This window comes from Vitis riparia, chromosome 17, assembly GCF_004353265.1.
Source record: "Vitis riparia cultivar Riparia Gloire de Montpellier isolate 1030 chromosome 17, EGFV_Vit.rip_1.0, whole genome shotgun sequence".
Taxonomy (NCBI): domain Eukaryota; kingdom Viridiplantae; phylum Streptophyta; class Magnoliopsida; order Vitales; family Vitaceae; genus Vitis; species Vitis riparia.
In genome coordinates, this window is record NC_048447.1 from 17,337,543 (window position 1) to 17,349,961 (window position 12,419).

The 12,419-nt window shown below is 34.8% G+C and overlaps 2 protein-coding genes across 2 annotated transcripts; both read right to left on the reverse strand.

The window, feature by feature from the left end:
- Positions 1–3,972: 3,972 nt before the first annotated feature.
- On the reverse strand, positions 3,973–6,145 carry LOC117904345 (late embryogenesis abundant protein D-34-like). The gene is made up of 4 exons (XM_034816923.1): positions 5,559–6,145; positions 5,164–5,454; positions 4,895–5,052; positions 3,973–4,351 (listed from the first exon to the last, which is right to left on the reverse strand). Exons 1-4 carry the CDS (start codon positions 5,883–5,885, stop codon positions 4,312–4,314), a joined length of 816 nt encoding a protein of 271 aa, XP_034672814.1. The 5' UTR covers positions 5,886–6,145; the 3' UTR covers positions 3,973–4,311.
- A 429-nt stretch (positions 6,146–6,574) lies between these two features.
- LOC117904247 lies at positions 6,575–7,537 on the reverse strand. The gene has a single exon (XM_034816762.1). The coding sequence runs from the start codon at positions 7,242–7,244 to the stop codon at positions 6,744–6,746; it is 501 nt and encodes a 166-aa protein (XP_034672653.1). The 5' UTR covers positions 7,245–7,537; the 3' UTR covers positions 6,575–6,743.
- Between the last annotated feature and the right edge of the window lie 4,882 nt (positions 7,538–12,419).

A 12,419-nucleotide genomic window follows, 5' to 3' on the forward strand; every position in this document is an offset into this window, starting at 1 on the left:
ACGGTTCAACGGCGACTACACAGCCGTAAAGGACACTGGGAATGTGGACCATTTTTACCACCACCATCACCCTCTCACTCTCTCTCTCCATCCCTCTCCATCACGCGCTTAATATTATCCAAATTGCAACCTAATTTCACCCCTAGTGAATTTATTTGATGTACCAATTGGAAATGCCCCCTTGAAAATATTTGACTGTTGTTAGAATCTTATGTCCAAATTTTATTAAATATGAATTGGACTATGAATCGGTATTTATTGAACACACAATTTGAATTATGGAGAGCATGTAAAAAAAATTTAAGTCATCATACGAAGGTATAGATAATGAAATTAAGATAACATAATAATGTGATGGACATTAATACAAAATAATGTGTCATAAATGTATATATAACATGATTTAATTGATCATATATTTCAATATACATTGATTTAATATCGATACAAAATAATGAAACCTAAATATACATATGTCATGACTTGATTGATCAACTTTTTAAAGATATATTGATTTGATATTCTATCAGAACCTAATATATAAAAAAGTGCGTTATTATATATTCTTTTGAAATCAAAATATTAGGACCTATACTAAACCATACCAGAGCTTTTCGAAACAACATATTAACGTATGAAGACGTGAAAATCGTGAAAATACTTGAAATTGAGTTATAGACTGTTCAAATTCAAAGTATCATATATATTCGCGGAAACCCTAATTTATTTAAAAAAAGAAAAAAAAGAAATCTACTTCACCATCCACCACGAGTAGAGAAGGCGCGTGAGGAAGAGAAGGGAAGACCTAGGTTTAAGGAAGGAGCACATGCAAAAGGAGTAGGGGGCCAAGCATGCTAACATAATTTTGTGTGTTTGGTGTGGTGAGGCCTTATTCATTGACTCTAGTTTGGGCAGGAAAGTGAAAGATCAGATGGCTGTGATTGTCTTATCACTTTACCTACAGAGCCTTTTGTTTAATTTTTCTCAACTAGGACCTGTCCCATGTTGGGCCCCACCCCTTTCATCTTTGTGTGTATAGCAAAATGCACAGTTCCCACTCTCATTATTTGGTTTGAAATTCACATTTCAGTGCATTTCCCCTTTGCAAGATAATCATACACTCTCCTCCCCTCTGACTATGTCATCATTGTCATGTGACCTGCATGTGCTTTCTCATTTGTGGGACATCACATTCATGAATAAACCTTATTATATGTTTCACAAATTATACCATTATTAAAATGGGTAGATGTTTAGTCCATTGTTTTAAATCGATTCAGGCAATTAAACTAAAAGGTTGTGTTTAGGGACGGTAATGAGGTGGGCTTTTTCGGATATTCATCTCATCACGTTTTTAATGCGAAAAGTTTAAAATAAAGAAAAATGTGTTTGAGACGAATTTAAGAAGATTTTAAAAATTTAGATATGGGTTTTAGGTAGGATGGGATATGACTTTCTCCTAGTAATTATATATAATTTTAAATAAAAAATGTTTTAATTGATTTTTTTCAACTTTTTTAACATAAATAAAATATTATTTTTTATAAAAATAAATATTTATAATATTTTTTATATTATAAAATCATATTTATTTTTAACAAAATTTAAAATTTTATAATAATAAAAAAAAGGGTAGAATGGGGCGAGAGTATAGGAATTTCCTATACCGGTCACTTGCACTACCCTATCTTGTTTATTTATTTGAAGAGTGAGAATATATATAAATAAATGTATAAAAACTAAATTTGAAGGATCTGTCTATGTATATATTTATACACTTATTATCAACTTGTCTTTGAACTTAATAAAAGTTTGTATATTTATTTGAATAATTTAATATAAAAGTTAGAAAAGAGTGATTATCTTGAAAGTCATAATTTGATTTTCTTTTTTCCTAAAAAAATTATTTCTTATTTAATTTTATAATACCAATGTATTAATGTCTTAAAATCATAGCTCCAACTTTGATTTTAGTTTATACAAAAAGCTATCAACCTTATGAAATCAATATTTACCAGAAAAATGAGACCAATCACAAAATATCATGTAGACTACTTAATTTCATTATTTTGTATCTCAACTTACCTTTCATGAGTTTTTACTGTGATCCTTGTTCTTTTTATACTTTGTTATAATTTATTGGTACCCTAATCTCGAATATACTCGTACGTTCAGTTAACAATCTAAATTTCACCATATATTTTCAATACTCAAGATTACAAGTTTGATAGGTATCGAATCAGTATCTCGGTATTTTTCAAAAAACATTTGGTACTACAAATTGTAGTTATTGTCCGAAGATTTTGAATTAATTGGAGGGAGTCATATTTGAGAGTAAAGTAAAGTAGCCAAGTCCAAAACAAAATCCAAAACAGAAAGCTTTCGGCAGCATTACTCAAAAATACACAAGCAAGGTGGAAACGTAACATTCCCACAAATAACAGAGGAAGAAGTCACACCTGATGGAGAAAGAAGAAACTTCCACCATTATCCATATGGGGAAAAGCTTTGAGAGCAGGTATTGGCTCAAACAAGGCAATGTTCAGGTAGGCTATTAGGATGGTCCAACCAACCCCCACAACCGTCTCACCACCCACATGCTCGGTGGACCCTTCAACCACCTCTCTTCTTTTCTTTTTCCCCAAAACCCTAACCCTAACCTACCCTTTTTCCCATCACCCTCGTCACTAAAATCAACCAAACTAGAAGTTAGAATTAAAAAAAGAAGAGTTCTTACTAGAAAAAAATGATGAAGTTAGTCTAATTAGTTCTCTTTGATTGATGGATAAAAGCATGACAGACGATCCATTGACCTAACCCCATGATAAGGAATATTGAGGGTTTGATATTGTTTCTACTCGAAGTATTTTTAGGAGAATCATCAATCAATTTTTTTAATACTACGAATAATTTTTAGAGTGTTTTATAAATTTAGTCAAATACCTAATTTTTCTTCAAAAACACTTTTTAGACTATTGTTTTAAAAACACTATCAAACAGATTCTGAATTTTATGAGTTGTCGTGATGGTATTTATAATTACAATGACACCAGATGATAAATTAGGTGCTCTTGATTGTTATATAACCTAAAACTTTATTTATGTCCTTATCACAACCTATAAAAGTCTTCATACTTTGAAAACAACTCTAATATCATTTAATGACAATAAAAATTAATTTTGATATTATTTGATGATGATTAATGTAAATATTTATTATTTTAGACTCATTTGACTCTTATAAATTTAAAATACATCGGGACATATTAAATATCACCTCTTACAAATTTTAAAAATCTTATTGTTGAAAAACACGTTATGATCCTGTTAAGTGATGATCCTCATTTCCAAAAGGGATTTCTTTGTTTTCTATATTTGAATAGTTTTCAACAAATATATATTCTAAATATTTAATAAAAAAAGGCACCTTCTCAATATATATTTATTTGTATATTGTAAAAAAGAATAATCACTTTTAACTTTTGGAAGGACATATATTAAAAAGAATAAGCCCTTTTAAACTTTTGGGAGGACAATGCAGAGTGTGAGACTGGCAGAGAACAAAGCCAGATTGTGAAAGATCAACATCACCCTGAGCGGATGACCATGGGGATTTCTCTGCATGATTGTCCTTTGAACAAATCACCACCTCACGAGCCCATGTTCCAAACTTTTCTCACTGCCCCAAACTTCCCACTCTCTTCTATTTTCCCAAGAAACAAACACCCGTCCCCCAAGTGACTTTTCCTCCAAAAATCTTGACATCCCAAAATTCCCTTTTGAGCAAACACCCATTCTCTTAAGCTCACTTTTTCGTCTCCTCCTTTCAACAATAGTGTTGATAATTGAATCTTGATGAGTTAGGTTAAGAGGGTCCACCTATTTAATAATTTAACAAGCAATTGAATACATTGAAAACACATGTTGATTGTGATGCTCCTTTTCAAATGTTTTTTAATCCAAGTGGTTGGCAAATTTGGATAGTTTTCTTCGGGCTTGTACATGAATTCAATAAATAGAAAAATAATACATACAATGAAGATGACAAACAGACTCTAATACCCTGTTAAGTTCCTATTAATTGACCAATTCACCCACACTTGTGAAAGACCTAAAGGAGATGAGGAGATGGAGATCAGGAGATGAGGTGTAAGGGCATTAGCTGTAGCAGTTGTCTTTGTAGGGGAGTGTGGCCACAAGCCAGCCAAGCCGTGTGCAAAATGCAGTGACACATGCCCACTTCCATGATATTGCAATCAGTCAATAATGTAAGCCCATCAATATATATCAACATCACCCTTATTTGCCTCCTCATCCAACACCATCTTCCCTGTCTTCACATTTTAAAACCCTAAAAAATAAAAAATAAATTCATTACTCTTCAATTATTGGGCTCCGATTTGTTATCACAGTAGATCAGATGTATGGAGGGGCAATTTAGTTTATATCATTTTAGTGCACATGGGTTTTGAAAATTGTGAAGAAATACATGAAAACACCTTTGGATAAAGGACACTTGATCACCGCCCATTAGAGCTTGGATCCAGCAAAAGCCCAGCCCAATCCAATCTCAGGGCCTAGGAAGCAAATATCTGATTGGAAATCAGCGGAGAAACAACATCCAAGCAAAATAAAAGCCCGTGGCTTGAGCCCACCAGATTGGTTTGGTGGGAGGTCCCAAATGAATTCAAATTCTCTCTCTTAACCCAAATCGATCAAGCTTAACTTATAGCGAAACAAGCAAAATTCCTCCCATAAACGATCTATTTTTATGACACATTTTAACTCTTAATGAAAAGTTCAGTGTCTTTTATGAAACTCTAAACCCACACCACCTATTCGATGTTATGCCACAGCGAAAAAAAACTAAGGAAAAAAAAAACGCTACTTTTACTTTGTACTTTGGTTGAGCCTGGCAGCTGCTGCCACCGACTCCGCCACTCCACCAGGGTACGTAACCATGTTAGGATCGTTCCTTAGCTCCGCACCTATCACCCTTTCTGCATCTTCACGCGTCGCCGGTTTGTCATCCGGCAGCTTAGCCGTCGCATCCTGTCCAGGGAAACCATCACAGCCCAGTCAGCCAATAGTTGCACCTTTGAAAATTTATCATATGAAGTTACATGACGATCGGATGATTTAAGAGAAGTTTCTTGCTCTCACCGTGAGAATGTCGGAGAGCTTAGTCTTGTTTTCATCTAGGATCAGACGGGCATTGGTTGTTGCTGCAGATTGTGCCTGGGCAGCTATGCCACCCGGAACTACTTCGCTGCTTCCGGTGGCTCTCATCTCGGCTACTTGTATCGCCGCCGCGTCGCTCTGATCGACGGGCTTGTTGCCGGCTGAGAGAGCCGTGGCCTGCAGTGCTTCGCCGATTGTGATGGCGTCGCGGTCAAGGGCGGAAGCTGGGGAAGTCATTGCCACCGGTGGTGGCCTAGCATACTCGCCAACAACCTGTTGCAGAACAAATCGATATTATCACATGTATTATTAACCAAAGATCCAAAACAAGTGGGGAATTTCTAAAAATTTGAGGATGGTTGAAGATTAATGGAAACCTGATCACCGACCGCCTCGGTGATGATACTGCTGCCTGCCACGTTAGCCTGCGATATAGTGACACCGTCAGTGGCGACAACATCAGTAACCTGCTCGTGACTGACAAGTCCGGCCCTCTCGTTCTTGGTGGCCGCCGAATTCATGACGGCGGCCGGGCCGCCCTTCTGGGTGTTTCCCAGAAAAGTATTTTCAGCAGACTGCATGGTGGCTGCATCCTGGGGCGCAATGGGTTTGGACGCAAGGCTACCGGAAACAGGAAAAACGTCGCCGTATTTGATGGGTTCTGTGGTAGGTTGGGTTGGCCGTGGGCGTTGTTGCTGGCTCATTTTGGATCGACCGATAGAATTAGAACAAGAACAAACTTACCGCAGAGTGATCACCCACCCCATGGGGTTCATTTAAATGGAGGTTTGGAGTAACACGCGTTGGGTGTAGAAGATGAGGTTGTGGCAGCGGTGTGACAGGTGGCGGCCCTTACATCTCTCCCCCTGTTTGTCCGCCACCTGGCTTGAAGCGCCATGTCAATAAGCTGATGGGGTTTTTGGACGGAGACAGGTGTCATCAGTTCAACATACATTATATTTTGTATTTTAATAAAATAAATAGTACAAAATTAAATTAAATTAATATTAGACTATAAGAAAAATATCAAATTGTAATTAATTTATTTTGTAGAACGTATGTAAACTTATTTGTACTTTTTTTTGTTACACGAAATATTATTTTATTTATTATTTAAATTTTAATATAAATACATATAAAATAAAGTTCTAAATGATAAACCTTAAAAATATAGAAAATTAAGATAGTTTGAATTGCGTGATTCAAAATCAATTCATGATATTTAAATTTTTTCTATATGTTTATAAAAAATTTAAATAGTTGAAAAGACAAAATTTCAAAATAAAAAAATCTATATTATTTTAAAATTTTTAATATATATTATAAAAATATTAAATAAGATTCAAATTAATCGAAAAAAAACCTCATCCAAGCTGGTATTGAATGATAAGGATTTGGGCAATCGGATTGAATTCTATTCTCATCCAAACATGGTGTTAAGTTGAAAGATTCAGAAACTATCATCTTGGTGATAGAATTCAAGATTCAAACTTGACCAAGAAAAGAAAAAGTTTATTCACTACCAATTTATTTTCTTGGACCGAAAAATCAGTTCTTAAAATTCACTGTACAAGAACCAAAGGCCTAGTCCCTGCGCTCCAAACCCCTTCTTCATCATCATCAGCACCACACTTCGGAACCGTCACAACCAACTCTCCATCACTGTAAGCGGCGCTCGCCATCTCCGGCAACGTCGACGCCGGGAGCCGGAACCGCCACAAATCGAGATCGAGCTCCACCCCCAGTCCGTCCAGGGACAAATCCAGAAAGTTCCTGCCTCTGATCACCACCTTCGTGACGCCAGGGTGGAGTTGGATTGTTTGGGTTCGGACATCGTCGCCCACGTCGTCGGTGGTGACGGCGAACCGGAGGTGGTCGGGGGTTTCCGTTACGGAGACGTCGGCGTCTGACCGAAAGGGAAGCTCCAGAACTCGTGTGAATATGTGGGGGAGTCTTCGGAGCTTCTTCTGGCTGGAAACCAGCCGATTCGCTTCTGAGAGAGTCGAAACGATGTCGTATTGGAGGGTGATACTTCTCTTCTTGGGTGTGGGATTAGCCTTCATGGCCTCGGGGGTTTGCTTGGTTCTAGAAAAGGACAGACAGAGAAAAACCCTAAACCGGAGAAGCGTGCAGAATGTTTCAAATTCTTTGATCAGGTACCCCAAATATTTTCTGGGAAAGTTGTAGGACAAGAAAATAGGATGGAAAATTATGAAAGAATGGTCCAACGATCGGAAATCTGGAACAAATTCAAACCCGAAATACGAACAGAGAAAGAGAGATTCTTAGCTTTCGGCGTGAAAGCGTTTCATCTGATTGGATTTGAGACAAAGTGGGAGGGAGGAGAGGGAATACTTGCAGTGGAAAGGCGAAGGCGATTCTTTTATCGCCCATGTATTTCACCATATTATCAAAACTACCCTTCCTATTTAGATCAAATGTTTGGGCTTGGGCTGGTCCAACCTCAACCCAGACCCAAAACATCTCGTCTAGTTTGGGTTGGTGCATGTTGTTTCGGGCCAGCCCACCAAAATCTTATGGGCTTTGTCACAAGGGAATGTGTCCTTAAAAACATACACTAATAACGGCTGCATGATTTTATGTTATATGATCTTCCCTTCATTATTAACATCTGTAAATGTGTTTATCGAAGGGAGAGATAATTTTAATATTTGTAAAATTTAATGAAATAAAAATTTGCTTTCAACATTGTTTTTTGTGGAAAAAAACGGATGTTCTTTCTTCTCAAACCTAGATAAATCACATCTGTGAAATTTACTAGGGTTATGTTTGGTTCTCGAAAAATATTAAAAAAAGAAAAAAAAATGTGAAGAAAAATGATTTTCTTCTACTTCATTTTATTGTAGAATATGGGGAAAGAAGGTCAAATATGATTAAAATTATTAAAATTTTGAGTTAAAAAAGTGAAAAAAAATGACACAGTATATAAAAATAATTTATTAATTTTAAATTTATTTTTTATTTTCCTTCTTTTTTTATAAAAAAATGACAATCCATGATGCAATTCACTTGAGAAAACATTATAGATATGTCACTATATTCATTGTATGGGCAATTGATACAGCTTGTCTCTCCATCTCATACCCCACTATTCCTGCTACAAACTCCAATCCAAGGATGGAAGTGCCCCCTAAAGTTGGGGAGAAGTTTCTGCGGCCTACAGTTCCATGAGATCAGCAATTTTCAACTCATGTGCCATATATAGAGCGATATTTTCCTGACATTTTGGTTGCTGTGTCCGTCTCCAAGCCCAGCCCATTTTACAATTCAAATTTGGATAAAAATCGATATTTTCATCCTTGTTCCAACTCCAAGCATATCTCTCTAACGCCAGCATCACATGCCTGCCCATACTCATCTCATCATGTCTTTAAAAGGGTAAGGTGGGCTTTTGGTTCCTGGATCATGTATATAATTGGTGAGCATTGTGGGAGAGTATTCACAATATAGCTGACGAGCTGATGATGAGAGGAATTGTTTGGTAGTTGAACGAGTTAAGGAGAATGGGTGGGAAAGAAGATAGGTTGCAGCTGCATGAGAAATTAATATCAGAGTACCATTCTGATGAGTACAGGCAGTCACTTGCCTTTGGGCCAAGTACCAGATTCAGTATCCTGCTTCAATATTGTGTAGAATAGATCCAAAAGTGGATGAGAAGGTCATTTTGTGGGTGAGAATTTACATTTTCAACGGCTGATAATCATTGGGGTTAGTGAAAAACAGGTGGTTAATTTCCCTTCTCTATCTTCTTCTTATATTTTGCTTACTTTTCATTAAAAGAACTATGATTGGCTTGAGCATCGTGAGGCTGAATGTCGTCTTGGCCTCCCATTCTAATGATATTTGGTAATTCTTGTGTAGGGTCGAGGCTACTTGGTTTTGCTCCCAAGTGTGAGGTTCTCTATTAGTAGAGTAGTGCATAATAGAGTGGTACTACCTTTGGGAACTTGACAAACATAGGCATGTACGAGTGGGAGAACGCCATAAAGGTCCACCACTTTTTGTGCCACCACAAGAACGGATAATGACAATGGATAAAAGAGCATGAATAAGCAAGAGGAGGAGACAGTGAAGAGATTGAAGGATTTGGCCAAAAAAAAGAGAGTGAAGAGTATGCCTGAACACACAGTATCAAAAGTGTTTTTTACTTGTCCCACGTAAGAAAAAGATGAATACCTTTACTGGGTTTATTAACCGGCTCATTGTTTTATTTTGATCACAAATAAAGTCCTATTAGGATTATGTTAGTGACCTATAAAAATAGATCATCTCTTACTCTTTAAATATGAATATGAATTTTTCAGAGAGTTTTTCATACATCTAGCTTGAGGAATTTTTTCAAAACTCGAACTGTATACGTCTCGCTTACAGAGTCCACGCAATGTGAGATATGTCTGTTGAATCTTTGAGGTAGACCATTGGTACTTTAGTGCACCGAGTTCGTCTTCGAGAAGGGTGGACCTCACCTGATAAGTTTTTCTTTTTATTCATTATATTATTTATTTGTGTCTTTTGAACCAGTCCTTTGTTTTCATATCCTTTAACCAACACACGTAATTACGGTATATTAAGAAAATGGATTCCACTTACTTACCGATAAAAAAAAGACATTGGTGGTCGATAAACTCTAATGGAAAGAAACGCCTTGATTTACCATACCAAATAAATTGAACCAGAGGCATTTCATGCCATTGTCATCCCCAAATTTAACAAGTTTAATAAAATGAGTGATCTCCTTGAGTACTTAATGCAAGTGAGCCAAATGATTGTATTGAAGCAATACGATATCTTGACTTCTCCACAAGTTCTTTTGATCTAGCATCCATGAATTGACCCTCACGTTGCTCCATTAATCGTTATCCCATTTGATTTCAAATCTTAATGACTTTGTGGGGTGATGCTTATTACCTAATTTATCCACTCCACGTGACGTCATAAGGGGTTAGAGGTGCTCTTCCAAGTGCATAAAGCTTTAATGAATCGAGTCTATTCGAGCATTTGGCTATGATGATTCGACATTGAATTGTTATTAGTGCAAGGGTACATCACTCAGGTATATGGGCCCATTTTTTTTCTTCCCATTTTTTATTTATTTTATTATTATAATAATGTATGGTCCCCTTTTTTTGATAAGTTCTTTGATATGGAAACCACCAAGGTTGGGCCAAGAATAATAATACCTCCCATCTTGGAATATCTCATGTTTTTAATTTTAACTAAAGGCCCATTTTCAAAGGGAAAGCACCATGTCTTCTTTGCTACCTACAATGGTAGGTCAAATAAAGTGGCATTTAATTGCATTGGATGAATCAACACATTATAATGGATTGAAGCAAATAAAGGCTTTCAAAACAAACCTTTTGACATTACTTATTGAAAAAAAGCTTTTTAAAAGCGCTTTTAAAAAATGTTTTAATTATTTATTATAATAAAATTCTATTTGAAAACTTATGTATATGAATAAGACTTTCCTCGTCTCAATTTCAATGAAGCTACTTTACATGTCCATCGTGTAAAAAAGCTTAAAATATTTTTCCAAATTTTTATTACTACTCAAAATATTTTATTAAGAGATTAAAAACTAAAAATAGTTTATTTTCATGAATTTGGGTGAAAATGGCCCTTTGACTATAAAAATGTTCATTTAGATCTTTTTTAAAACTTATATTCAATATGATGTTTTTCCCTAGGTGTGAGTGTCACATCATTCTTATACAAAAAATAAAGTTTCAATTAATTCCAATTCAAAAATGAAATCTTAATTGTCAATTGAAATTTTAGTTAGATAATAAAGTCTCAATTGAAGTTGACGATCGAGACTTCATTTTTTAGTTAAAATTTTGAATTTTTGATTGACAATTAATGTTTCGGATTAAAAAATAAAGCAAAATTAATAATTAAAACTTCATTTTTTAATCGAAATTTCAATTGATAATTAAGATTTTATCTTATTTTTTATTTAATTTAAATGACAATAAACATAAGTTTGATAAAGTGGCTAAATTTAATTTTATTTTTTCATAAAAGGCTGTTAAAAATTTTTTTATAAAATTTTTGTTAATTGTATATTTTAAATTAGAAAATTGTTTTCTAATTTAAAAAATAAAAAATTATTTTAAAAATCTGTTTTTAAAACAAACCCAAAATTTCTCTGACTTTCCTAAATTAGCCTTGAGCCAACAAGGAAAAGCTTTGATGGAGTTGCGTACTTGGTCTAATATGAAACTATATTACTTCTTAACAAATTTTGACTAATTTTTTTTATCATTCCTAGCAAAATTTGTCACACGAATTTAATATAACAAGATTATATTCCTAAAATATTTGTTTGAGAGTCATTTTGAAAGAGTTAAAAACATTTTTATTATTTAAAAATTTCTTTTATTAAAAAAATCAAGTATTTTTATTTTAAAACATAATTTTTTTAAATTTAAAAATCATGTTAAATTACCATATTACCCTTTTCTTTATCATTTTTTTTCAGATGTGACCATAATTGCTTCTCTGTCCTCTTTATTTTCTTCTTTTTTCCCAGCTCATTTTCTTTCTTTTAAATTTAAAAATTAAGGTTCAAAGGAAAGAAAATGAGATTTTTTTTTTCAAAAAAAGAAAAAAAAGAAAACAATGGTCAAATTTATTTATGTAAAAAATTATTTTTGAAATTTAGGAGGGGCCGAGGAGACATCAGAATAAAGGGCTGTTTGGAATTCCTTTCGGCGTGCAGTCCAAAGTTGAATTAAAGCGTTATTTCTTTGGCAGCTTTTTCGCCCTTTTCCTCTTCCAAGCAAAGAACCATTCAGATTTTTGCTCTTGTCAAGAAAAACATGGCCCTTCGCCTTTCTCTCTCTCTTTGCTCTGTCCTTTAACCTTTTATCACCGGTTGCCACCGGCAAATGCGACCGGGTCTTAAACGTGTACGAAAAGAAAAAGTAACCAGAGCCCTACCCACTACACTCCAACTAACCTTTTATCTCTATCTTTTGTCTCAATCCTTTGAACAGACTCCATTGCATGACTTTTTTGGGCCCCACACCCCTGTCCTTGAAATTCCAAAACTACCCTTCTACACCTCAAAATGTTGTCCTTTTTTCTTCACAAAATTTAATTCAAAAATAAAAAAATTCCCAAACTTTTGTTTTTTCTTTCCAATTTTAGTGATATTTTTATTATCTTAAAAATTATAAAAATAAGATCTTCGAATTTAAGAATATTTTAGA